At 42.3% G+C, this 27025-nt stretch overlaps 1 protein-coding gene across 9 annotated transcripts in view; it reads left to right on the plus strand.

Moving 5' to 3' along the window:
• Nucleotides 1–27025, plus strand: part of ano5a (anoctamin 5a) — a 205644-nt gene that overhangs the window by 65011 nt on the left and 113608 nt on the right. For 2 of the 9 annotated variants that reach the window (XM_043705404.2, XM_043705403.2), the window contains 2 exons: nt 7541–7594; nt 19522–19563. The exons of 3 other annotated variants lie outside the window; for them this stretch is intronic. In XM_043705404.2, the coding sequence (XP_043561339.2) occupies nt 7541–7594; nt 19522–19563 (96 nt within the window). The remainder of the gene's footprint in view (nt 1–7540; nt 7595–19521; nt 19564–27025) is intronic. 4 more of the 9 variants (XM_087996280.1, XM_043705405.2, XM_087996279.1 and 1 more) reach the window with 3 other exon arrangements.

Here is a 27025-nt window from a genome sequence, read left to right on the forward strand (position 1 = left end):
TAAATATAACAGTTAGTTTTCAGCTGCTTAGCAATGTCTAAAAGTTATTCAGCTTTGTTGAGAGAGGCAGGGGATAGAATTTAGTTTGATTGAGCCCAGCTTGTTATATTGGAAGACTGTTTGCGTGTGAGCCTGCCCCGCTGTCATTTGAAAGCAGTCTTCCACATTCTCGCACTCTGTATTTGGGAGTCTAGTTTAGTTTTGACTCCGTGCATGTATCTTGTCTGTTCGCCCTGAGGCTATAAACATTTCCCCAGCTGTTCTACTTCAACAGTTGTTGCTTCATGATGGTCTGTGCTTTGTCTTTTGCTGCTCTAAGGCAGTCCTGCTTCTTGCACACTGAGGTACTGGAGGGAGTATCTCTGGACTGATATGTACACGTGCACTGTTCCTGAGAATGCTTGATTCTTGTCATTTAAATAAGGTGTTTAAACTCCTGATGTCATGTAACACTTGTTCACACAGAGGGTGGTGCATATATGGAATGAGTTGCCAGAGGAAGCAGTGGAGGCTGGTATAATTACAACATTTAAAAGACACCTGGATGGGGACATGAATAGGAAGGGTTTAGTGAGATATGGGCCAAGTGTTGAAAATTGGACGAGATTAATTTAGGATATCTGGTCGGCATCGACAAGTTGGACCAAAGGGCCTGTTACTATGCTGTACATTGCTATGACTCTGTTTACATCAGTAGATTGTAGGCAATCACATTCAGTTCTCTAGTAGTGTCTGTGGCATCTCTCACAGACTTCGAGAGGAGTAGGCCATTCAGCTCGTTTGGGTCTGCTCTGCCTTTCAGTATGATCAGAGCTGGTCATCTATCCTTATGACATATTCCTGCTTTCTCCACATAAATCTCTTTCTCGCTCTTGTTCTCTCACTGTCTCTCTCGCTCTGTCCCTCTCACGCTCTGTTTCTCATTCTTTTTCTCTCTCTCTCTGTCTCTGTCTCTCATTCTCTCTCTCTCTCTCTCTCTCTCTCTCTCTCTCTCTCTCTCTCTCTCATGCTCACTCTCACTCCCCCTCTTTTTTTCTCTCTCTCTTACACATGCTCACGCTGTCTCTCTCATGCGCTCTCTCTCTCATGTGTGCACTTTCTCTCTCGTGCGCATGCTCTCTTTTTCTCTCTCATGCTCTCGCTCTCATGTTTGCTCTCTCTCATGTGCGTGCTCTCTCTTTCTCATGCTTTCTCCCTCTCCCTCATTCTCTCGCGCTCTCTCTCACACTCTCTCTCACACTCTCTCTCTCACTCTCACTCTCTCTCACACACACACACACACACACACACACACTCTCTCGCTCTCTCATGCTCGCTCTTTCATTCTGTCTCTCTCTCTGCCTCTCTCTCTCTGTCTCTCTGCCCCTCTCTCTCTCTGTCTCTCTGTGCCCCTCTCTCTCTCTCTCTCTCTCTCTTTCTGTGCCCCTCTCCCTCTCTCTGTGCCCCTCTCCCTCTCTCTCTGTGCCCCTCTCCCTCTCTCTCTGTGCCCCTCTCCCTCTCTCTCTGTGCCCCTCTCCCTCTCTCTCTGTGCCCCTCTCCCTCTCTCTCTGTGCCCCTCTCCATCTCTCTCTGTGCACCTCTCCCTCTCTCTCTGTGCACCTGTCTCTCTCTCTCTGTGCACCTCTCTCTCTCTCTCTCTCTCTGTGCTCCTCTCTCTCTCTCTGTCCCTCTCTCCCTCCCCAACCCCACTACCCCTCCTTTATACGGTCAAACAGGGATTGCTGTCCATTTGCTTACTTCTGCAGTAGATAAAAACAGGCCTCTATTCCTGATGAAGGGCTTTTGCCCGAAACGTCGATTTTCCTGCTCCTCGGATGCTGCTTGACCTGCTGTGCTTTTCAAGCACCACTCTAATCTAGAATCTTACTTCTGCAGTATTCAATTACATCACCAAAATCAGGATGAATCTTATCGTAGCACGTTTTCCAACTCGTTTGAATGAAGAAGTTATGAGCAGATAGGGCTACAAGAGAATCTCTAACCCACACAGTTTAATCCCTGGGCATTCACAGGGATTATTACCTACAGTTCTGCCAGTGTTTGGCTCCTGCAGCATCTCATCTCTACTTGCCTTTCACTGCTACATGGGGATCTACTAAATGAAGAAGAATTTCCTTTCAAAGATATGCAAGTGTGTGACTGTTAGAGTTAAGAACTTTGGTTGGATGCAGTCTTGGAAGTTTAGGCACATGACCTCTAGTTACCCAACAAACTGCCCCCTACCCTATCCTATTGATCACCCACAACAGTCTCTATGCAATGCCTACATGGATTAATTGAAAGGTTGCTAAGGGCTGATTTGAATAATTCTTTATCCACAGTCAAGCTACCTTTTCTGCCTCGACACACCACCATCTTTTACAGAACAATTTAAAAGAGGGACTTTTTTTCTTGAATGGTTCTGTAATTTGTCTTCTGGGTTGATCCCACTTGCAGAAGTTTCATCCCAAGATGAGGCCATTCTGGTGATAGTGTGTGTGTACATCTTCGAGGAGAAAGTGAGGTCTGCAGATGCTGGAGATCAAAGTTGAAACTTTATTGCTGGAACAGCACAGCAGGTCAGGCAGCATCCAGGGAACAGGAGATTCGACGTTTCGGGCACAGGCCCTTCTTCAGGAATCAATTCCTGAAGAAGGGCCTGTGCCCGAAACGTCGAATCTCCTGTTCCCTGGATGCTGCCTGACCTGCTGTGCTGTTCCAGCAATAAAGTTTCAACTGTGTGTGTACATCACCAATAGCCAAATACAGCTAAAACATCCAATAATCAAGCTGATTGCATGACCCAGAAGCAAATTTAGAGAGATGATGTGGGCAGCAGAAAATAAGAAACCTATTACTCCAACAAGATCGAATCATCTAATTTTATGTATGTATTATACCTTCTGGCAGTCATGGCATTGCACGTTAATTATTTCAATCTTAAAAAGCCCTGCCTAAATGCTTTCTGTGAAAGGCGAAAGATTTAGTGGTTGATAAAGGACAGTTTGTGAGATTTTAAACTCCAGTGGCCAATAGTCTAGAGAGCTCCAATATAACAAGGACCTCTTTGTGGAAGCAAGGCTATCACTGTATGTTCTCACGAGTCACTAATGGGTTTTGATGAATATTAGCTGAGGAGTTGAAGATGATCAATCATCCGTGATCTCATTGATGACAGAAGAGACTAGATAGACCAAATGGCCTATTTTCACTCCTACATTTTATGGTCTCACTGTCTATGCATGGAATAAAGGGGACAATTTTCACAAGACTTTGGTTAAGGCAGTTTAGCAGGGTATAGGAAAATGGGTCAGCCAGTCAAGACAAAGGCATTTCTTCACTTGGAGTTTTGAATCTATGGAATTCTGTGTCCTGGGGACTCCAGATACTCAGCCTTGAGGTCAATTAATTGTTAAACACTGAGAGAATTAAAGGATATGTGTGATAGATGAGAAAGTGCAATCAGATTAGCCATAAACCTGTACAAACATATTCTCATCAGGAAGGGTTTTGGTCAGTTTTAAAAGTGTAGGTCTCTCAAAGGGAAAACCAGAAGATATTTTCTAATCAACCTGTTCAGCAATGTCATATTTGGCGCAGGTGAGAATTGAACCCAGGCCTCCAGGTTCAGAGGTAGGGACACTAACACTGTTTCACAAGAGTCCATGTAGGAGCAACAGCACTTTTAAAATTGAAACCCAATTCCCCACCATCTGCCATGGCGAGTTTCGAACCCAAGTACCCAGAGCATCACAAGAGGCCATCATTCAGCCCCTCCAGCCGGCTCACCATTCAATAAGATCATGGGTGATCTAAGTCATAGAATCATAGTGATGTACAGCATGGAGAGAGACCATTCGGTCCAACTTGTCCATGCTAACCAGATATTTTAAATTAATCTAATTCCATTTAGCCCATATCCCTCTAAACCCATTCCTATTTGTGTACCTGTCGCAATGTCTTTTTAAATGTTGTAACTGTACCAGCCTCCATCACTACTTCTGGCAAATCATTCCACACATGCACCACCCTCTGTGTGATAAAGCTGCCCCTTAGGTCCCTTTTAAATTTTTCCCCAATCACCTTAAACCCTATCCTGGGAAAAAGACCTTGTCTACTTATCCTATCCATGACCCTCATGATTTTATAAACTGTGATAAGTCACCCCTCAGCCTCTGACGCTCCAGGGAAGACAGCCCTAGCCTATTCAGCCTCTCCCTTTAGCTCAAACACTCCAACCCTGGCAACATCCTTGTAAGTCTTTACTGCACCCTTACAAGTTTAACAACATCTTCCCTATAGCAGGGAGACCAGAATTGAACACAATATTCCAAAAGTGGCCTAACCAATATTCTGCACAACCCGAAAGTGACCTCCCAACTCAAGTATTCAGTGCATTGCTTATGTTGAGAGTTCCATTTTGCCATCTGCTTCTGGCAACCTTTGCTTCCCCTGGCTAACAAGAATCTGTCCGTGTATCCACCTTGAACATAGTCAGTGACCTGACCCTAACTCTACCTTCATCTAAGGCTAAGCGGTCCAAAGTTGCAAAACGTTCTGAGAAAAATATTCTGCTCATCTCTGTCCTGAAAGACCAATCGCAGTGTTGCCCCTTGTTGGGAACTCCCATGATTGAAAGACAAAGGGACCCATGGTCTTGATGGCCGACTCCTGTTCCCATTATGTAATTTGTATTACAGTGTTCTCCCAGCAGATGGGTCCTATCTGCCAAGAGCAAAGATCAGATGCCATGGAACTCAAGTGGTGCAGTGGTAGAGGCCCTATTCCTGGATCATGAGGCCCAGTTTCAAGCCCCACCTGCTCCATTAATAATGTCTCTGAACAGGTTGATTTAGAAACTATCTGCGAGAAGCCATGGATGTTCAAATGGATGGATATGCAGAAGATGCCAGCCTCATAGGAATCCGTGTAGTGCAGTGATAGTGTCCCTATAAAACCACCTGTAGAACAGGTCTGTAAGAACACTTCCAAAGAGGTTGATTAAAAATATCCGTTCCTCTAGAATGCGTTTCCAAGAAAAAGCCCAGTAATTGAAATAATAACAAAGCATGTCGTGGAGCAATCTGTGGAATTTAACAAGGGGCTGCGCTGCTGCATTTTATTTCCATTGCCCTGTGTTCTTTTGAGGAGGCTCAAGCTGGGCACTAAGATGCCTTTTTGAACAGGTTTGTCTGTCTGAAGAAACAGAATTGCTTCAGAGTGCGGTATTTTTACTTGGGGGAGCGTGGGATCAGATGACTGTGAAATGTGCAGACGTCTGCTGAGTGGCTGCCAGTGCGCTGTATTTCCATGCACAGCACTGACGTAGTGCAGCTCCTCTCGGTTAGAATGTAGTGTTAAAGGCAATGAGGAAGGAATGAACAGGCACATTGCTCAGCTTTTAACCAGAGCTGACTAATAACACATTCCTGAGATGAGGAAACTCTGATCAAATAGCTTTCAGCAAATTCCAAAGGATAAAGCGCTTCTTTCATAAGAAAGTGATGGCACTGAGGCCAAACTTTGTCTTGTTGGCAAACTACTTAGTTTAAAAGGGTAAGGTAGGTGGATTGCCCTTCAGATATCAATCACACTCCCAACACAAAAGCCATGTTCCTTTCAATCCTGGATTTGCAGTCAGCTTATTTCTAACGGTCTCTTTAACCCATCAGTGGCTGTCTCACTGTTGGAAAGAATGTTGCTTGGAAAATCTTGCCCTCAAAGTAAAGATTGTTTGAAAATTAGCACAGTGTCATTGCCATCGTTCAATGCATCAGGAATAATCAAGCTCTTCTATTTCTGAGTGTGAAAATCTGATTAAGTTGCCCAATTTTACCCAACTGTCTAATTCACGTTAAAAGAATCTGCACGCTGTATTTTTTTCAATTAACAGAGAAACAAATATTTATTATAATCAAATTAGTTTTTAAACCAAGGCAAAAATTAGATAAATTGAATTGCTAATTTATAATTCTGCCTCAAATGGAACCCCTTCCTTAAAATTCCCATAAGTATGCAAGCAGGTACATGAAGAGACAAGAACCAAATACTGTGGCTGGGGAGGCAGCCAGTGAAGCACATTTCTGGCACTAGTCTCGATCACAGACACCAATGAGTCATTTTCTTTTGATTCATGGCTTATTCTTCTGCTAATGATACAAGAGTTGTCAATAACCTGATTCTCAGTCTTTCATTCACTGTTTGAGGATTTGCCCTTTTAATGCCTCTGAAGATAGTTTTCTTCCCCCCACCACTTCTCTTCCCTCTGCACATCCCCGTTAAAAGTACCTTATTCAGAATGTTCTTTCCCTTCTCCACACAGGGAGAGAATGATAGGTATTTCTACTGTATTGTCTCTACATCCAGGTACTAATCAAGTGATTGTAACCATACTAAACCCTCCTGAGCACACGACAACTCATCCCGACTGAAAAGCCAATCACAAATCTGTCTCAGTGCAAATGCACAAGCAACATCATTCTGTCTTGAATGTTCCCTCACTGTTCTTCCTAGTTACAACTCCTGGAGAAATCCAGTAACTTTCTTTTTAAAAGTTGCAACATCATTTTACACAGTCTCCTTGGTTTAAAGCAGTATCTTTTGCTCACATTGCTCACAGTCCACAGTCCAAAAGAAATGTTGTCGTTACAGTACTGACTTGTAAGCTAATGAGTAAAGGGAAAAGAAGAACCCAATTTGAGGATAGCTTTTTTTTGTAACCTAAACCAACCAGCATGTGATTGATGGTACGGTGATTAAACACAAACAAAAACACAAATTGCTGGAAAAACTCAGCAGTTCTGGCAGCACGTGTGAAGAGAAATCCGAGTTAATGTTTCTGGGCCGGTGACCCTTCCTCAGAACCGCCATCAATCATTAAGCATTTTACCCATTTTGACTTTGGCAGTTTCCAGCAGAGGGAATTCAATTAAAATCATATTTGAATGATTCTGATCTGGGTACACAGTGTGGTTGTACAAAATAATATCTCTATTTGTAGTGAGCCAAAGATAAGAGTGTTTTACTGCTAGATTTGTAGAGAATAGAAATGTAATTGATTATAATTCATGGAAAAGACATACAATTGATTGTCTCAATTGTCAGTCAAACAACTGCCTTGTTAACCATCCAGTTGGTGGTAACTCTGTGCTGTAATTAATCCTGGACTGTTCTACTCCATGTTAGGAACTGGTCTACAGGGAAAAAAACTGACAAGTCCACCCCTCTAACCCAAGGAAACTGATTGAAGTTTGTTTCAATTACTGTTACAATAATGGTGTTATATCTTTGGAAAGTTTTTTTGTTTTAATTACTTTTCTCTCACTTTCCTGCAATTAATTGTTTAATGCATCAGTAAACAAGGAGTTATGGTGTAACCACTCTGTGAAACAGCATTCCTCCGACACTCGCATGTATGCTACCACCACTGCTACTTTCACTGGCATGCTGGCACACCTGTGCTCCAGTTACATTTGATTTATTAACCCAGTTTACAGCTGTATAACCTGAAAGGATGCTTGCTTGATCTAACATGCAAATCTCTCCTTGGTGTACTCATCAGGTGCTAAGCACAACAACAGAGACTGCATCTCTCATCCATGGTCCGACAAAGGTGGTAAGCAGCATTTGTTAGGTACATCGGTCTGCATGTGGGTGTTTGCATGTGTCTGCACACTCATTCTGTAAATGTAGTGCATGTTGTTAACCTAGACCATGGTTCTTGTCTGTGTTGGTGCCTCAGTTTATTAAAATGTCAAAAGAACGTCATTTTTTGGCTTATTTTGAACTCGCAAACAAGTAAGTGTTCAAAAATCTGGGATTGTCTTTCTCCTGAGAGTTGCACAGTCATTGGTGTCAGTCAACTGTCGGTTTATTTCATTCCAGGTGATAGGAAGATATGGTTGATTTGCCCTGGGTGTAGCATTAGCTATTGATCCCTATTAACATCCAGGGTGACGTGTTCCAAAAACAATGGTGCTTTCAGCCAAACTGTCCTGGTGTAGTTACCATCATGGCAGATACCCATTGTCCAAATATGTCCTCTCCATAAAAATGCCACAGATAAATCTAATTCTCATGCTACTGTCTATTCTCCATTATCAACAGACGGATGATACTATTCAGCAACAGTGCTATCAAGCAGCAGTTCCTCATCAATTATCCACTCACCGATTTTTGGGTCAGTTCTCCCAAGACCACTCAGCTCCAGTTTTTACTAGTACATTCTTCTAATTTTAAATAAAGAGCTGAATACCAGAGATGAGGTGAGAGTGACTGGCCCAGATGCAGCACCAACATACCAGTAGTCAAACCAAACCCAGCAGGAATGGGGGAAATCTTGCAATGGCTAGAATAAACCGTGATGCTGTTGAGGAGCAAGTCACTGCAGATGCTGGAATCTGTACCGAAAACAACAAACACTGGGGATCACAATGGGTTAGACAGCAACCATGGAGAGAGAGCAAGCTAACGTTTCAAATCTAGATGACTCTTCATCAACTGACACTTCACTTCAGCTCTGATGATGGAACTGTTAGCATGAGCTTGTTAAACCCTGCTCCACCACTCTATATGACCATGGCTGAATGTCTCTCAGTCAATCGATCCTCATAGCCATGAACACCACTGCTAATCCAAAATCTGTCAATCTTCACCGTAAATATATTCAAAGACTGAGCACCCATGGGAGAAAATTGCAAAGGTTCACAACCCTCTGACTAAAAAATAAATTCTCTTAATCTCAAACTTGAGTGGCATCTCCCTAGTTTTGAAGTTTGCTTTGTGATTCTAGACTCCTTGACCAGGAGAAATACCTTACCGTGTCCCACTGTTTATTGCTTTAAGTATTTTGTTCATTTCAATAAGATCACCTCTCATTCTTTAAAACTCGAGAGAATACAAGCCCAGTTTGCCTGATTTCTCTTTATAAGACAGTCCTGCCATCCCAGAAACTAGTTTGGTGAACTTTCATTGCACTCCCTCTATGGCAATAAGATCTTCTTGAGGTAAGGAGACCAAAACTGCACACAGTACTCCAGGTGCAGTCGAACCAAGCTCTTATATAGTTGAAGCAAGGCTCCATTATTGCCGAATTCCAATCCTCTCATTATAAAGTTTGACATTCTATTAGCCTTCCTAATAATAAGTTGCATGTCAGCCTTCAGTAACTTATTGACGAAGACACCCAAGTCCTTTTTGTATGTCTCAACTTTCCGACCTCTTAACGTTTTAAAAAATATGCTGCACATCTGTTCCTCCTGCTAACTATTCTAAAAAATGATTGTGGTTATTGTTGGCTAAGCATGTTAATTCCAGAACATTGCTATGGGAGTGAATGAACTCATTGACTTAAGATCAGCTAACCACTGCTCCTTGATGAATACCTATAGCTATGGTTCAGTTCAGAGGCTGGTGATCCTACATTGACCTCACCTTTTGACTTCCCACAGTATCTTGGCCATCAATAAGGCACAAGTCAGGAATGTGATACAATTTTGTCCACCTGACTGGATGGGAAGTAGCTTCTGCAACTCCATCCTGAAACGCAACAATATCCAGGATAAAGTCATCTCTTTTTATGGTAGAATCTAGAACTCTGGGTCACTCCTGAATATAGGAATACCACGTAGAACAGAAACGAGATTTTATTTTGCAGAGGGTTGTGAGCCTTTGGAGCGCTGTTCCTTAAAAAGTGGTGGAAACAGTTTTTGAACACTTTTATGGGCGAGCTGGTTGATGAGCAATTCTTGATAAGCAAGGGAGTGGAAGGTTGTTGGAAGTCACTGGGAATGCGGAGTAATCCGATCTGCCACGGTCTTTTTTCAGAAACAAAAGCAGAAATTTCTGGAAAATCTCAGCAGGTCTGGCAACATCTGTGCAGAGAAAGCAGAGTTAACGTTTCGGGTCCAGTAACCCTCCTTCAGAACACTGGACCCGAAATGCTAACTCTGCTTTCTCTCCACAGATGCTGCTGAGATTTTCCAGCACTTTCTGTTTTTTTGTTTCTGATTTCCAGCATCTACAGTTCTTTCAGTTTTCATTATAATCTTACTCCGTGCAGACTCAAGGCATAAAGTAGCATTCTCCTGTTCCTAATTTGTAAGCCTGTATGAATTCACCTGCATGGAAGCTTTAGATATTTATGTAATGGCTAGTTTACCTCCAATCAGAGCACCATCATTGGCCACCTTAATAAACATGGACACCTCTTTTCCTCCAGCATTCCACAGTCAACTGTAAAGGAGTTGGGGGTGTGGATTTGTGGTTAAAGTCAGATCCATCAGCATCTTATTAAATGGTTCAGCAAGTTCAAGGGGTTTGGGGTTAAGTGGCTGACTCCTCCTGCTCGTATGTATATTTATGTGTAACCACATCATTGGCCACCAGCCACCAGCTGAAACATTCGCTCCATGCCCAGTGCAATGTGGCTGTACTGTGCACACTGTATACAGCACACGCTGCAACAACATGCACTGTTACAGGAGCTTTTCTACCATCTGTAACCTCTAATCAAAAACACATGAGAAGACCAACACATGCAAATCCCCCTCTGAAGAGAAAGTGAGGACTGCAGATGCTGGAGATCAGAGTTAAAAAGTGTGGCGCTGGAAAGGCACAGCCGGTCAGGCAGGATCTGAGGAGCAGGAGGGTTGGCGGTCCTGATGAAGAGCTTATGCTCGAAACGCCGACTCTCCTGCTCCTCGGATGCTGCCCGACCGGCTGTGCTTTTCCAGCACCACACTTTTTGACTCAAGTCACCCTCTAAGTCCTGCACCATCCTAACTTTTAAATTGATCACTTTTTGGTCACTGATTCAAAATATCTGCAGCACCCCACTTAAGAACACCGTGAAGAGTATCTTTACTGCTTAGACCAGTAAGTCCCTAGAAAATGTCCTTGGGATCGTTAATACACGTTGCCTAAAACAGCCACATCCTATGAATTAATGGAAACAAAAAATAAGCAACTCTCAGTCATATTCCTGTTGTCTCTATTTAGAAGTACTTTTTTCTTGGCTGGAAATACCTTTGGGATGCCCTGTGATCGGGAAAGATGCGGTATAAGTGAGATTGTATAAAATGATACTAAGTCACCATCATCTTGCCTTCAATGAAAATCAAAATTGGGGGGAATATAAAATCAGCTGCCTACTTTGTGTTGTCTGTTTCCACTGTCGCACATAGTCGAATGTGTTTCCATGTTAATATTCGATCTGTGCTGAAGTCTGGATAGTTTGTTATAATTTAGTTACAGTGTATCAATGAAGAAAGTTCTATTCTTTCACATCGTCCAACCATTATAGTGACTATACATGTTAAGAAATAAGTATTGAAGCAGTTGGGATATTTACAAATGAAAAGCACCATACACAGCATATTATTTTGATCATTTCCCTTATTTTAATATATAAAAAAGAAAACATTGAATATCTAGAAACCTTTTTTTAAAAAGCGACCATCAAAATGGTAAGTTAGTCACCACTTAAGAGAGAAATGAAAGTACAGTTTCAAAGAAAAAAGTTGGTTTTGAATAACTATCACTCATTCATTTAAAAAAGCAATTTTAAAATTTCCTCTTGGAAACGTGAGTATATTTGCCAGGGCCACTATTTATTGCGGAGAAAGTGAGGTCTGCAGATGCTGGAGATCAGAGCTGAAAATGTGTTGCTGGAACAGCGCAGCAGGTCTGGCAGTATCCAGGGAACAGGAGAATCGACGTTTTGGGCATAAGTCCTTCTTCAGGAATGAGGAAAGTGTGTCCAGCAGGCTAAGATAAAAGGTAGGGAGGAGGGACTTGGGGGAGGGGCGTTGGGTCCTCCCTACCTTTTATCTTAGCCTGCTGGACACACTTTCCTCATTCCTGAAGAAGGGCTTATGCCCGAAACGTCGATTCTCCTGTTCCCTGGATGCTGTCTGACCTGCTGCGATGTTCCGGCAACACATTTTCAGCCCAGTATTTATTGCCCATCCCTAGCTGCCCTTGAGAAGGTGGTGGTGAGTTGCTTTGCAAAACCACTGCAGTCTGTGCTGTACGTCTCTCTTTTGATACAGTGTATTGGTACAGCTGAGCAACTTGCTCAGCCACCTCAGAGGGCATTTAAGATTCACCTATATTACTGAGAGTCTGGAGTATAGGCCAGACCAGGTAAAGGTGGCAGATTTCCTTCCCTGAAGGACGTTAGTGATTTTCTGATAATCAACAGTGGTTTCATGGTCATCTTTGGGCTCGTAATTCCAGATATTTAGTGAAATAAAATCAAATTCTGACATCTTGGCAGGATTTGAATCTGGGTCTACAGAACAATACCTAATTTTCTGCATTAATAGTCCAGTCATAATGTTACTAGGCCATTGTATCCCCAGGGTCATGTAGGTATTGAGATATTGCTGAGAACAATGTATTTTGTGAAGCTTTTCATTTTCTATTCATCAGAATAGTCTACAGGATTATCAATAAATGGAAAAATCAAAATTCATACAATATGAGAGTTAGTACTGATTGGTCTCTTATGAGTAGAGCTGTTGTGTTGAAGGAAGCAATAGTCAATCACTAAACAAAAAAAAACAAACAACTGCAGATGCTGGAAATCAATAACTTTTTAAAAAAACGTTGCTGGAGAAACTCAGCACCTGTGGAGAACAAATAGAATTAACATTTCGGGTCCAGTAAGACTTCTTCAGAACACAAGTTTTAGCTGTGAAGTAGGGTCACTGGATCTGAAATGTTCATTCTGCTTTCTTTCTACAGATACTCCCAGACCTGTTGAGCTTTGTCCAGAAATTTCTGCTGTTTTGTGAAATGGGTAATGATGGTTGACAAGATTAGAGTGGTGCTGGAAAAGCACAGCAGGTCAGGCAGCATCCGAGGAGCAGGAAAATCAACGTTTTGGGCAAAAACCCTTCATCAGGAATGATGATTGACCGTTAACTGCAAGAAACTTAGGTTTCAAATCAGGCAGGTTGACTCTGATTGCTCAAGAAATGATCGATCAAGTGGTAACAAAACTAGCTGCCTAAACAAAGCTGTGTCCATTTGATGCCTTGACTTGTATTTCAATCCACTTGCAATAAAGGCAATATGTCATTTAGATTTCTATTATTGACCTTATGCTCACTTTCTGCATTAAAAAGTTGGACCTTAAAGCATTGCTGTCAATGTCACGTGCTAAGATTACCCTGTGTCACATGCGAGTAAGATCAGACTCTGGATAATAGACCAGCTAACGATATGGCTGGAGAGATGTTGTAGGGAAGTGAGATTTATCTGCTGGAAGTATTGGGATCAGTTCTAGGGAATCACACCAGTAGACTGGGCTCAATATACTTGCAGGGACATTTGCTAGTACTATGACGGAGGCTTTAAACTGGAATGGGGTGGTGGGGAGAACGGGAACCCGAGCAGGGAGTCAAAAAAAAATTAGGAATGAACTGTAGAATAATGGAACCCAAAAGTAGAAGATGAAGGAAGCCTGGACTAATAGCAAATATAGCCATAGTACAAAAAATGTTAAAAAGACAAATTTAAAGGCATTGTAACTGAATGCTTGGAGTATTATAAACAAGGTAAATGAATTAACAGCATGGTAGCTGGAAACTGGTCTAATATAGTTACAGTTATGGAGACATGACTATAGGTTAACCAAGATGGAGAGTTGAACATTCAGGAATAAATGATGTTTAGGAAGGATGAGCAAAAAGGAAAGGAAGGTTGAGAAGCATTGTTAGTAAAGGATGAAATAGTGCAATAGTTCTGGATGCAAGTTTGCTCGCTGAGCTGGAAGGTTCATTTTCAGACGTTTTGTCACCATACTAGATATCATCATCAGTGAGCCTCCGGTGAAGCATTGGTGTGAGTGACCCACTTCCTATTTACATATTTAGGTTTCCTTGTGTTGGTGATGTCAGTTCCTGTAGTGATGTCATTTCCTGTTCTTTTTCTCCAAGGGTGGTAAATGGGGTCCAAGTCGACGTGTTTGTTGATAAGAGTTCCAGTTGGAATGCCATGCTTCTAGGAATTCTCGTGCATGTCCCTGTTTGGCTTGTCCTAGGATTGCTGTGTTGTTCCAGTTGAAATGGTGGCCTTCCTCATCTGTATGCAGTGATACTAGTGAGAGTGGGTCATGTCTTTTTGTGGCTAGTTGATGTTCATGTATCCTGGTGGCTAGTTTTCTACCTGTTTTTCCAATGTCGTGTTCGACTGCGACAACATATCTATCCTAGGACAAACCAGGGAATTCTTTGAAGCGTGTCTGCGTGGGTTTCCTCCGGGTGCTCCGGTTTCCTCCCACAGTCCAAAGATGTGCAGGTCAGGTGAATTGGCCATGCTAAATTGCCCGTAGTGTTAGATAAGGGGTAAATGTAGGGGTAGGAGTATGGGTGGGTTGAGCTTCGGTGGGTCGGTGTGGACTTGGTGGGCCAAAGAGCCTTTTTTCACACTGTAAGTAATCTAATTAAATCTAGTCTATAACATTCCAACCGGAACTCTATCAACAAACACATGGAGTTGCATCCCATTTACCACCCTCTGAGAGAAAGAACAGCAGATGGCAGCACCACAACAACTGACATCACCACAGGAAATGAAATCACCAGCACAAGGAAACCTAAACACACAAATAGAAAGTGGGTCACTAACACCAGTGCTTCACTGGAGGCTCACTGATCATATTACCTAGTATAGTGATGAAACATTTGAAAACAAACCTTCCAGCTCAGTGAGCAAACCTTCTCAGCTCAGAACCTCAGCCTGAACTACAAATCTTCTCAAAACTCGCTAATAGTGCAATAATGTGGAAAAGATTTTTAAAAAGTGAGGTGCAGCAAATCAAGAAGTAAGATCAGTCTGAGTGGAACACAAAAGAACAGGGGATGAAAAACATTAAAGAGGATTATCTATAGGTTTCTAAACAGTAGTGATCAAATAGTGATGGCATTAAATAGGTAATTTATTATATGGAGCAATTGTGCTACAGTCTAATCTACATATCTTCGACATATGATCTAGCAAACCATATTAGCAAATACAGAGGAACCTCAATTGTCCGAACGAGATGAGCGGGCACTATTTTGTTTGGATACTGATTATTCGGATAACTGATTCAATGTCTCTCCTCTGAGACTCTGAAGTTTCCTTTTTCCTCGCTCTGCCTGCCTTGCTCCCTCTCTCTGTCTCGGGGTTTGTTTCTGAGCAGACACACCCTTGTGTGGAAGAGACCTGCAGCATTGCTGAAGCCTCCCGCTCCCCCATCCCCACCCCCATCAGTTCGATGAGATTGACACAGCGAGCACTTACTGAGTTCATTCCCATTCAAGAGACGAGGCAGCAGCACACTGTGTTCCAGTGATGGGAGTCCTGCAGTGTGTGTAAGATTTGTTTTTAAATCAATATATTGGGGAACCAGCTAGGGAACAGGATAACTTAGATTTCATATTGTGTAATGAGAAGGGCGTTAATTCTTCATCTTGTTGCGAGAGATCCTTACTAAGGAAGAGTGATCATAACATAATATGATTATTAATTAAGAAAGAAAATGAAGCAGTCCAATCCAAAGCGAAGGTTCTAAATCTAACAAATGAAAGCTCAAAGTTTTGGAGGGGTGAATAAATCAGACAACATGTTTAAAAAGCATGATGGTAGGTAGGCAATGTCTAATAGTTGAGGAATGAATAACTATATTGCAACAGATTTCCATTTTTTTTTTCCTGAGGCAAAAAAACAACAGGGGAAGTAGCCTAACCATAGTTAACAAAATAAATTAAGGATTGTATTAAAACTGAAGGGATTCACGTAAAGTTGCCAGTGAAAGCTTGAGGCTATATATCAACAAGGTTGAGAATTCAGCAAAGGAGAACAAAGGGATTGTTGCAGAGGATGAAATGGAATATCAATTGCAACTTACAACGTACATAAAAGTGAACTGCTAAAGCTTCGAGAAGTATGTAAAGAAACAGATGGGTGATGACATGTGTAGGTCCCTTAAAGTCTGAAATGGGAGAATTAATAATGGAGAACAAGGAAATAGCAGAGACATTAAGCAATCAATTTAGTTCTTACTTTGCAAAAGACATAACTTCCGAGAAATGATAGAGGAGCAAGCATTTATTAAGGCACAATTGAAATGAATTAGTAGTCATAAAAAATATTTTGCTGGAAAAATTAATGGGACTGAAAGTTGATAAATCCCCAGCACTTTATAACCAACCCAGGGATTAAAAGAGATGGCAATGGACATATTGGAAGTGTTACTTGCCACCTTCCAAAAATCTGCAGTTTCTCTAACTGTCACAGCAGATTGGAGAATGGTAATGTAACCTCAATCTTAAAAAGGAATGGTAGGAGAATAATTGGGAATCATGGAACAGTTAGCCGAACATCAGAAGTAAAGACAATGCTGGAGACTGTTATAAAGGATGTAATAAGAAGACACTTGGAAACTGTCAGCAAGTTTCAACAAAGTTAACATGGGTTTATGTACAGGGAATCATGTTTGACAAGCCAACTGGAGATTTCTGAAGATATAATAAGTAGAATAGCTGAAAGAGAACCAATGGATATGGTGTGTTTGGATTTTTAGAAAGCTTTAGATAAAGTCCCACATAAGAGGTTAGAGTACCAGATTAAATCACATGAGATAGAAATCATGTCCTGGCATGGGTTGAGAATTGATTGGCAGACAGGAAAGAGAGTGAGAATAATGGGTCTTTTTCACAATGATGAGTGATAGCTAGTGGGGTACCTTAGGGACTTGGACCCGTTATTCAGAATAGGTTTGGATGAGGGAATCAAATTTGCTAATGACACAAAACTCAGAGCAATTGCAAGAAGTGGTGAAGCAGTAAAGAGGCTTCAGGATAACTTAGATAAATTTAAGTAAATGAGCAAATACATGGCAAGTGCAGTATAATGTGGATATGTGAAGTTATCCATCTGGAAGAAGAAACAGAACATCAGAGTATGGCTTAAATGTTGGTAGGCTGGGAAATGTTGATGTAGGAATGTGTCCTTACACACCAGTCACTGACAGCATACAGATACAGCAAAGAGTTAAGAAGGCAACTGGCATATTAGCCTTCATTACATGAGGATTTGAATATGGTAGCAAGGATGTTTTGCTGCACTTGTACAGGGAATTGGTGAGACCATCCCTGGAATATTGTGTGCAGTTTTGTTGCCCTTATCTAAGAACCAATATTCTTGCCATGGTGAGTTACAGATCAAACTGATTACTAGGAAGACGGGTTTGTCATGTGAGGAGAGATTGAGTCAATTGCGCCTATATTCACAAGACTTTAGACTCATAGGGCATGGAAACGGACTTTTGGCCCAATATTTCAAAGTTTCCAAAATTGAACTAGTCTCATTTGTCTGCATTTGGCCCATATCCCTCTTAACTTTTCCTTTCCAGATACTTTACATTTCAATATCGTCCCCTCTCACTTTTCTAAAGAATATAGAATCCCTACAGTGTGGAAAAAGGCCCTTCGGCCCAACAAGTCCACACCAATCCCTCTGAAGAGTAACGCACCAAGACCCATTCCCCTTGCGGATGATCCTACATTTACCCCGACTAATGCTCGTAACCTATACATCCCTGAACACTATGGGCAATTTAGCATGGCCAGTTCATCTAACCTGCACATGTCTGGATTGTGAGAGGAAACCTGAGCAATCAGAGGGAACCCAGGCAGGCACGGGGAGAATGTGCAAACTCCACACAGACAGGCGCCTGAGACTGGAATCGAACCAATGGAAGCAATGCTAACCACTGAGCCACTGTGCCACCCCAAGTCTGATAGGGTTTGACAGACTGAACACAGATGATGCTCGCCCTGGTTAAAGAGGCCTAGAACAAGCAGTTTGTGATCACAGGATGAAGGGTAGATCACTTCAGGCAAAAGTAGTGAGAGTCCTAAAGATATTACAGAACGGAAAGAGGCCTTTCAGACCGTTGTGTCTGAGACAGTCATCCAATATCCATCAATTCTAATCCCATTTTCCAGCACTCGGCCCATGGTCTTGTATACCATGGCATTTCAAGCACTCATCTAAATGCTCTGTCAGTGTCTTGATGGTTCCTACCTTCTACCACCCTTTTAGACAATGAGATCCAGATGCCCACAACTCTCTGGATGAAAAAGGCTTTCCTCAACTAAAACTAAAACTCCTGTTCCTCATCTTAAAACTGTGACCCCCGATTATTAACCCCTCTACTAAAGGGAAACCTTTCTCCATATTCAACTGTCTATGCCCCTCAGAACTTAGACTATAAGCCATAGGAACAGAAATAGACTATTCAGCCATTCTGTGAGATTGAGGCAGATCTGATGACCTTCAACACCAGTTTTGATCGTGTTTCTATTTACCACAGCATCAATCTTCATAACTCTGCCAACTTACTGATTATTCCTCTGACGTTCATAACAATTTGATCCAAGTTCTGAAGGTATTACTTGTGAGGCTGTCTTCAAGGTGAACCTGTGGAATTCACCACCACATCAGTCTGTGAAAGCCAAGTCACTGAATATATTTAAGACAGAAAAAGATAGATTTCTGGAAATGAAAAAACATCAAGGGGTATGAGGAGAGAGGGGATGTATTGGCTGAGACAGATGGCCAGCCATGATCATATTGAATGGCAGAGAGCATCCGATGGCCAAATGGTCCCTTTACTCACAAGTCCCTTTTACATAAGGCTGGATAGTATGAAATGAAGGCCATCAAATGAAGCTTTAACCGGGTAAATTGGAGAGGGTGGATTGTGGAATGATTCGGTGAGATACAGGGAAACAAGTCAGAAACAACAATGAATCTACGTCAGTTTTAGTGCAGCAAGACTTGTCTTGAAGTTAAGAGTTTTGGAGATTTTCCTACGTATTTGTAGCTTTGACCTGGCCTCTGGTTTGTGAGAGCAGTGTAAAGATTATTCACTAAACTGTTGTTATTCGATGAGACGCCAACATATTTCCTTAGGATTTGAAGCCACATCTGAACAGCTGCAATAATTTGTTTCATTGCTAATTGATGTAAAGCCTATGTGGAATTCAGTGCATACAACAGGAAAGTACTGACACAATTTTAAATGCCTCAAACATTCAATTTGTGGTTTCCCTCTTCTTCACAGTTCAGTAGTTGTATAGCACGGAGTACATTTGTAACTGTATTTTGGTGTAGCATTTCTTAGTTGTTCTATTTGTGCTCATGGACAGGGAGATCTCTGTGTTTATAACTCAATTTCTCAGTGACTAGCAGTGGTGGATTACTTTTTGAATGGGCCTTCTTATCAAAGCTCTGTTTTATCTTCTTTTTTATCTGTCCATATAGTCAGCCAGTGGCCAGTCTGGTAGTGTATACTGGTAAAACTTGCTTTATGAAGGCAGGTGAGCTTAAATTGGCAGTGCAGGAATCTTACGCTATGCTACTTCTATCTGGATAAGCTGTGTACAGTGGATTAGTAATGGGACTGTTACTGACGTCCTGCATGGGTTTGATGTCTTTCATTGTCAGTGTTGTACTATTTTGACTCTCTGGATGGTTACTCCACAGATGCAGAGAAAACATTTGCTCTTCGTGAATAGACGTTTCAGGGTACTGTATGGTAAAGCATCATCGGTGTTAAATAATAACAGTGGCTTGGAGCCCGCAGTTACCCACAGTTAAAGCAGCAATGTATCCTTTAATATTCAAAAATTTACTCCTGTTTTTAACAAATAAAGTGGTTCTCATTCCAAATTGATGCACTGAGTGAATCATTTCCTTACTTGATTTGCCTTTGTACCATTATATTTTATTCAATTCAAATGGTTCAGGCAGGAAACTGCAGAACACCATTAATTCTGTCCCATTTCCAGGATTAATTCCGAGCTAATTTTATTTTGTTTCTACTGAAAAGCCCTTGGACTTTATTGGTCATGCAATTTTATTGGTTTTTAATTGCTGTGCCTCACAACAAAGAGATTTTAAACCTTGAGAATACAATTAAGAATTACAAATGATAAATTTAAATAACATTGTTCAAGTACTTATACAGTCTGGTGTTCCCATTTGCAACACCCCTGACCTAGTGAAATGTGGGTAAACACGTTTTTCTATTTCACCATTTAGAATTATTTTGAAATTCTTACAGCCTGATTTAGAGGTTACATTGCTGCATTAAATTGTGAAGCTTGTGCTGGGCTAGAGATCACTTACAATTACTATGCCATTTAACCCAAGCAGCTGAATGGTACAGCAGAGCCTTGTCAGCATATGGATATATTCTGCATACCAAATAATACCTTGAAACTGTTGCAAGTTGCTTTCGTTTAGAATAATTGTACTTGCATGTTTGGTAGAATTGCCACTTTACCAGAAAGCTTAATGAGAAAGATGACAAAACTGTCTAATTAATATCTTTTCAATGTAATGCACGCATGCCGTGCTGGGAAATGAAGTGCTTTGTGAGAGTCTGTGCCTTCAACACAACTATTTTTTGGGAAACATTTTTTTTTCAGTAATGCACATATCTTCTATTAGGAAATGAGCCAGAGAAGCAGCATGTCTTACGGGTGTGTGATATATGTGCTTTCGTGAGTGTGTGGCAAAGAAGGCTGCATCATCAAACTGAGCATGCTCAAGAATTTGTGCACAAATACATTTTCTCCTTTGGAAATTAAATGAGTAGGTTGATGGAATTAACTGGCAATATTGAGGAAACATGTTGTAGGGGAAATATTATGGCTCAAAAGAACTAATTTCCTCTCATCAACCACTCGGCTGTAACATTAGCCTGCAAGCTGACTAGATTTCCCATTCATTCATATTACTTTATGGAAAGTGAGTGAGCACAGTCTCATCAAAGTACTGTACATACTCGAGTGATAGTCGATCTCATGGAAAAGTCGACCCCCTAGTTTTGGCCACAAAAATCTGGAATGTTCCATATATCTTGTGTAAAAGTCGATCCTAGCTCCTCACATATAACGGACCAACATTTATGAGTCAGTGTGCTGTTCGTCCAGCTCCACCCCGGGTCTTCAGGATTACTGTACTTTGTTGTGTTTTTATCTTTATTTGTTTAGAGATCCATTGGCCGTCTGCTAATGATAACGGTATGAATTTTGACAGGCATGAATTTTTCAGCCCCTCAAAAATAGTATCCAGTAATAGTAATAGTCGACCCCATAAATTTAACCTTAAAAATAGTAAAAAAAAAATTGAACTATTACTGGAGTATATATGATACTTTATGCAAATACTGTTTCTGTCTATGACTGCTCAGAGAAGAAGTGAGCCAAATGTGACATTCCATTCAAATCTTGTTGCCTCGAATTCGGAAGAGTCTGATATAATTGCTTCTTGTCATTTAGATTAGATTAGCTTCCCCACAGTATGGTAATGGGCCATTTGGCCCAACAAATCTGCATCACCCCTCTGAAGAGTAACCCACCCAGACCAATTCCCCTATCCTATCTTTACCCCTGACTAATGCACCTAACACTAGGGGCAATTTAGCTTGGCCATTTCACCTGGCCTGCACATCTTTGGATTGTGGGAGGAAAAGGAGCACCCAGAGGAAACCCACGCAGACATTGAGAGAGTGTGCGCACTCCACACAGGCAATCACCCAAGGCAGGAATTGAACCTGGGTCCCTGGCGCTGTGAGGCAGCAGTGCTAACCACTGAGAAACCATGCCACCTCCTTGATGGAATCTCATGGTATTATTATATTGTTATTTGGGAACTCAGGTTCCAAAGTGGAATTAAAACTCATTTTATTTTTCATTCCATGATGGTCTTATTTGTTTCAAAGGTCAGAGAGTAATTTTGACCAGTAAACTAAGGACAGCATTTCCAAGAAATCATGAGGTTTTAGTCAATGACCAGCAAGGCACCTGGGAAGATAACTGCGAAGGCATTTACTGACGTGAGTTTTACAATCCAGAGAAAGAAAGAGGGCCAGAACATTCAGAGAAAAGAGTCCAGAGGAGCAGAGGTGCTATAAGTAATTTCCAAAAACAATCAGGGCAGAGTTGGGGAGAAATCCCAAGTTGCTTTAAAGAAAATCCAATACTCAGGAGGGTGTGGAGTTGTTAGAGAAGAAGACATTTTACAATGTTGTTAGAGACACCAGAAGAACACCTTATGACAGAAAAGCTGTGGAAGATCTCTGTTACAGTTGCAGAGTGCATAAGTACTGTGGTCAGTAGCTGCTCTTCCTAGCTTTCAATGACAGAGGCCTTGGTTATTAGCTCTCCATTAAATCATGTTCCCCACATTCAAAGAGCTTCACCCTTGGTTTACAGTATGATTTGTTCTTCAGATTTCAAGCGTTAGAGGCAGGTGGTAGAATTCCCTACTGGGTCTCAAGCCAGAGAACAAAAGCTGTCTTGTCTTTTAACTTGTACACGAGATGTAAACATCATCATCAAACAGATTTATTTGCCAGCAGGTCAGCACCACACCAATAGTATGTGGTTATCGGAATCGTTCTCCCCGTGTCTGCGTGGATTTCCTTCGGGTGCTCCGGTTTCCTCCCACAGTCCAAAAATGTGCAGGTCAGGTGAATTGGCCATGGTAAATTGTCCACAGTGTTAGGTGCATTAGTCAGAGGGAAATGAGTCTGGGTGTGTTACTCTTCGGAGGATCGGTGTGGACTGGTTGGGCCGAAGGGCCTGTTTCCACACTGTAGGGAATCTAATCATGAGACTAGGCTAAGAGGCAGATCTCTGTACAGCTAGTACAGGATTCGAACCTGATGTCACTCTGCATCACCCAATAGCCATCTGGTCAACTGTGTCACCAATCTCCTTGCTGTTCAGAAGCTTGAATCCTCACACTGTTTCTCATCCCTTTGTATTTCAGGGGTCTTGTTTGGATCTGTCTCCCTACTGTTAGATTTGAGACTGAGCTAACACTATTCTCAAACAGTTCTGATATAAACAGACATACCTGTGGTTATCTATCTCGAAGAGACCTTTGACCTTAACTTGCAGTGTGCGGAGTTTAAATCAGAAATGTTTCTCTTTTGAAAAAAAATGTGCAGCTTCAGAATGTCATGGTTATACTATCATAAATTATTTTTATAAATATTGCCATAATCGCACTGGAATCATTACAGACAGACAATTGGTGGTGGTTTAACCTGGGGGTCTCCATAGTGAGGGGAGGGGCTGAGAAGTGGATTGTTTTGTGGTGATCTCAGCATGTGTGGGAATTGAACCCACACTGTTAGCATCACTCTACATTGCAAACCAGCCATCTACCAACTGAGTTGACCAACTCTCAAATGCTATTGTTACACTGTTATACCAGTAGATATTGTGAGCTGAAAATGTGTTGCTGGAAAAGCGCAGCAAGTCAGGCAGCATCCAAGGAGCAGGAGAATTGACGTTTCGGGCATGAGCCCTTCTTCAGGAATCAAAAACCCACCCTCGATCTCTTCATAGCCAACTGTGCCGCGACATTAACCGCCTCAACCTCTCCACCCCTCTCACCCACTCCAACCTCTCACCCTCGGAACGTGCAGCCCTCCACTCCCTCCGTTCCAACCCCAACCAAAAAAGAAAAAAAAAATTCTCCTAGTAGATATTGTGAGGCAACTTTACAATGGAAGAAATGTGGAATCCATCTATATAGCAACCAATGAGATGGAGACCAGGATGGTATCTACTGAAAATCTGAAATTGTGATGCTTTGGCTCAATCTTAGACTCCATTGAAATACCATTAGCCCGCACCATCTTCCTGTAAACAAAAGATCTTGGGACAAGTATAGTCCATTCAGCTCCCTCTTGCCATTCAACAAGATCATGCACAATTTGATTGTGGTCTGAGCTGCATATTTGATTAGATTCTCTATAGTGTGGAAACAGGCCCTTTGGCCCAACAAGTCCACACCACCCCTCCAAAGAGAAACCCACCCAAACCCATTCCCCTATCCTGTATTTACCCCTGACTAACACACCTAACACTATGGGCAATTTAGCATAGCCTATTCACCTGACCTGCACATCTTTGGACTGTGGGAGGAAACCAGAGCACCCGGAGGAAACCCACGCAGACACTGGGAGAATGTGCAAACTCCACACAGACAATTGCCCGAGACTGGAATTGAACTGGGGTCCCTGGCGCTATGAGGCATCAGTGTTAACCATTGAGCCATCACTGGTTGACTTGTGCACCTGACAGATTTAATCCAGGCGCAGTGTTCTCGTCTGCTGGTGGGAGAACCAATGAAGATCCTGCATCCCCTTCCTCCAGGGGCCCAAGGTTATTCCTTCCAAATCAGACACCTGTTTGTGCAGCGTTGGACTTTCCATCAGCTATGACCGCTGTAGGACAACAATTCTGTGCTTGAGTCCTGTGAGCAATCACTGGTGTCCAGAAACCAGCTGTGATAGCCACTGCATGTTTATACTGAGAGAAACAAGGTGGTAATGGGTGGGATGGGTGCCATTGTGGTGGTGGCAGGGGTGAGGTTGTGGAATTCTGAGAATGAGTGCATCTCCAACAACATTTAAGAAGCTACATGTCTTTAGAAACCCATTGAGTATCTACGATGTGGAAGCAGGCCATTCGACCTGTCAAGTCCACACCAACCCACACCCTCTCTATAACCCTGCATTTCCCATGATGAATCCATCTCACCTACACATCCCTGGACACTATGGGCAATTTTTCATTGGCAGTCCATGTACCCAGCACGTCTTTGGACGATGCAAGGATACCAGATGAAACCCATGCAGGCAAGGGGGCAAAGTGCAAACTCTACACAGGCTGTCACATGAGAGTCTAACTGAACCCAGGTCCCAGCACTGTGAGGCAGCAGTGCTAGCCACTGAGCCACCATGCTGCCCAAGTAGTTTATTCAAGTAGTTCAACTGTTGCAGTTTAATGATGAAGGTTATATTATTGACAGTGCAACTCGACTAGCATTTCATTCATATCTTGTCTACTCTCTTTCACAGTCTGAATTTCATGTTATTTTTTGCCTATAGGACTGTGTCTATTAATTAGGTGTTATTTGAATTCAGTTGAGCAAATTGATGACAAAGAACCTTTATACTGTATAATGCTTTCAGCTCTAATATGCAAATTAATTTGTAGTTCAATGAGTCACTCTACCCTTGCAGTATCCGTACTAGGCTGTTCACTGATGGAGAAAATTAATTTTAAAATGTTTAATATAAATTCAAAAGTGCCATGATAATTATATCCAGTGCCCATCGTTATGATCTCTTATAAATCAAGTGCCCTGACTATGGCTAAACTCTGAGATATTTGCTTTACTGTGCTAGTCTAGTGGGAAATGCAACATGGATGTTGTTGGTTAAGAATTAAATTTTCCCTTTGCAAGTCACGGTGGCTCAGTGGTTAGCACTGCCACCTCACAGCGCCAGGGACCCAGATTCGATTCAAGCCTCAGGCAACTGTCTGTGTGGAGTTTGCACATTCTCCCAGTGTCTGCGTGGGTTTCCTCCAGGTGCTTCGGTTTCCTCCCACAGTCCAAAGATGTGCAGGTCAGGTGAATTGGCCATGCTAAATTGCCCATAGTGTTAAGTGCATTAGTCAGGGGTAAATGTAGGGGAATGGGTCTGGGTGGGTCGCTCCTCGGAGGGTCAGTGTGGACTTGTTGGGCCGAATGGCCTGTTTCCACACTGTAGGTAATCTAATCTAATCTTTAAAAAAAGTCCCTCAATTTTTTTTTAATTGAACCCGAGAATTACATCTTCATTTCAGCACAGTTTTCGTGATGAGACAGATGTAACTGTGAGGTAAAAACAATGACTGCAGATGCTGGAAACCAGATTCTGGATCAGTGGTGCTGGAAGAGCACAGCAATTCAGGCAGCATCCGACGAGCAGCAAAATCGACGTTTCGGGCAAAAGCCCTTCATCAGGAATAAAGATATAACTGTGATGCTGTCAGCAAAATAGGACTTCCAACAATCTGACAACTGGGGCGGGGGGGTTGAATCTTTTGGCTAAGTGTAATTTTTTGTTGAGTTACCTGAAGGATTTCTCTCCATGAGACCAGAGGATTCATTCATGCTTTTGTTCCAAACTCATTTCATTAAAGATCTACCATTCCCTTCACATCCAAAGCTAGCTCAATTCACCCAATCACCATAGACTGAAGTGTTTGCTAGTGCCAGCACTTACAGTCCTTATGGTGCACTGATAGTGTTCTTCCCTCATAGTCAGGAGACCCAGGTTCAAGTCCTACCTGCACCACATAATATTCCCAAGCAGGTTGATTTCAGTGTATCTGTACTAGCATCCCTGGTGCCGGTGTATATATTTAGAATCCCTACAGTTTGGAAACAGGCCCTTCAGCCCAACAAGTCCATATCGACCCTCCGAAGAGTAACCCACCCAGACCCATTCCCCAACCTCACATTTCCCCTGATTAATGCACCTATCCTACACATCCCTGAACACAGTGGCCAATTTAGCACGGCCAATTCACTTCACCTACGCATCTTTGGACTGTGGGAGGAAACCCACGCAGACACGGGGAGAATGTGCAAACTCCACACAGAGAGTTGCCTAAGGCTGGGATCGAACCTGGGTCCCTGGCGCTGTGGGGCAGCAGTGCTAACCACTGAGCCACCGTGCTTCCCTAAATCCCAGCTGTGCACCAGGTCAAATGTTGACAGTTCAGCGGTTCCCTTCGCTGGCAGTGTAGAGGCATAGAAACTGGAAAGCGACTCCGTGCAGATGTGGCATGGCTGGCACATGTCTGTCTGTTCAGGAGTGATTGGAAAATATTTGTTCTTCCAGCTCAATATCCTCATCCTACTCCACGCCTGCCCTGCCTTTTCATGTCCCTTTCCAGTAAACGCTCATGAACGGCCCATCTTTCTTGGACAGCATGTTCCCACCCACCTGTTTGGATTGAAATTCCTTGAACTCTGTCGCCATAGTCTAGTCATGACCACCAGCTGCCCTCGAACATCTCTGGGACACCCACACCAACCAACCCTACCACCCCGTGACTGAATACTTCAACTCCCCCACCTTCATCTATCTTAGCTACCTCCCCCCACCCCCAACCCCAATCCCCTCCCA

The sequence above is a fragment of the Chiloscyllium plagiosum genome, unplaced genomic scaffold (assembly GCF_037043375.1).
Source record: "Chiloscyllium plagiosum isolate Xiang-an unplaced genomic scaffold, Cpla_swu_hap1 HiC_scaffold_18, whole genome shotgun sequence".
Taxonomy (NCBI): domain Eukaryota; kingdom Metazoa; phylum Chordata; class Chondrichthyes; order Orectolobiformes; family Hemiscylliidae; genus Chiloscyllium; species Chiloscyllium plagiosum.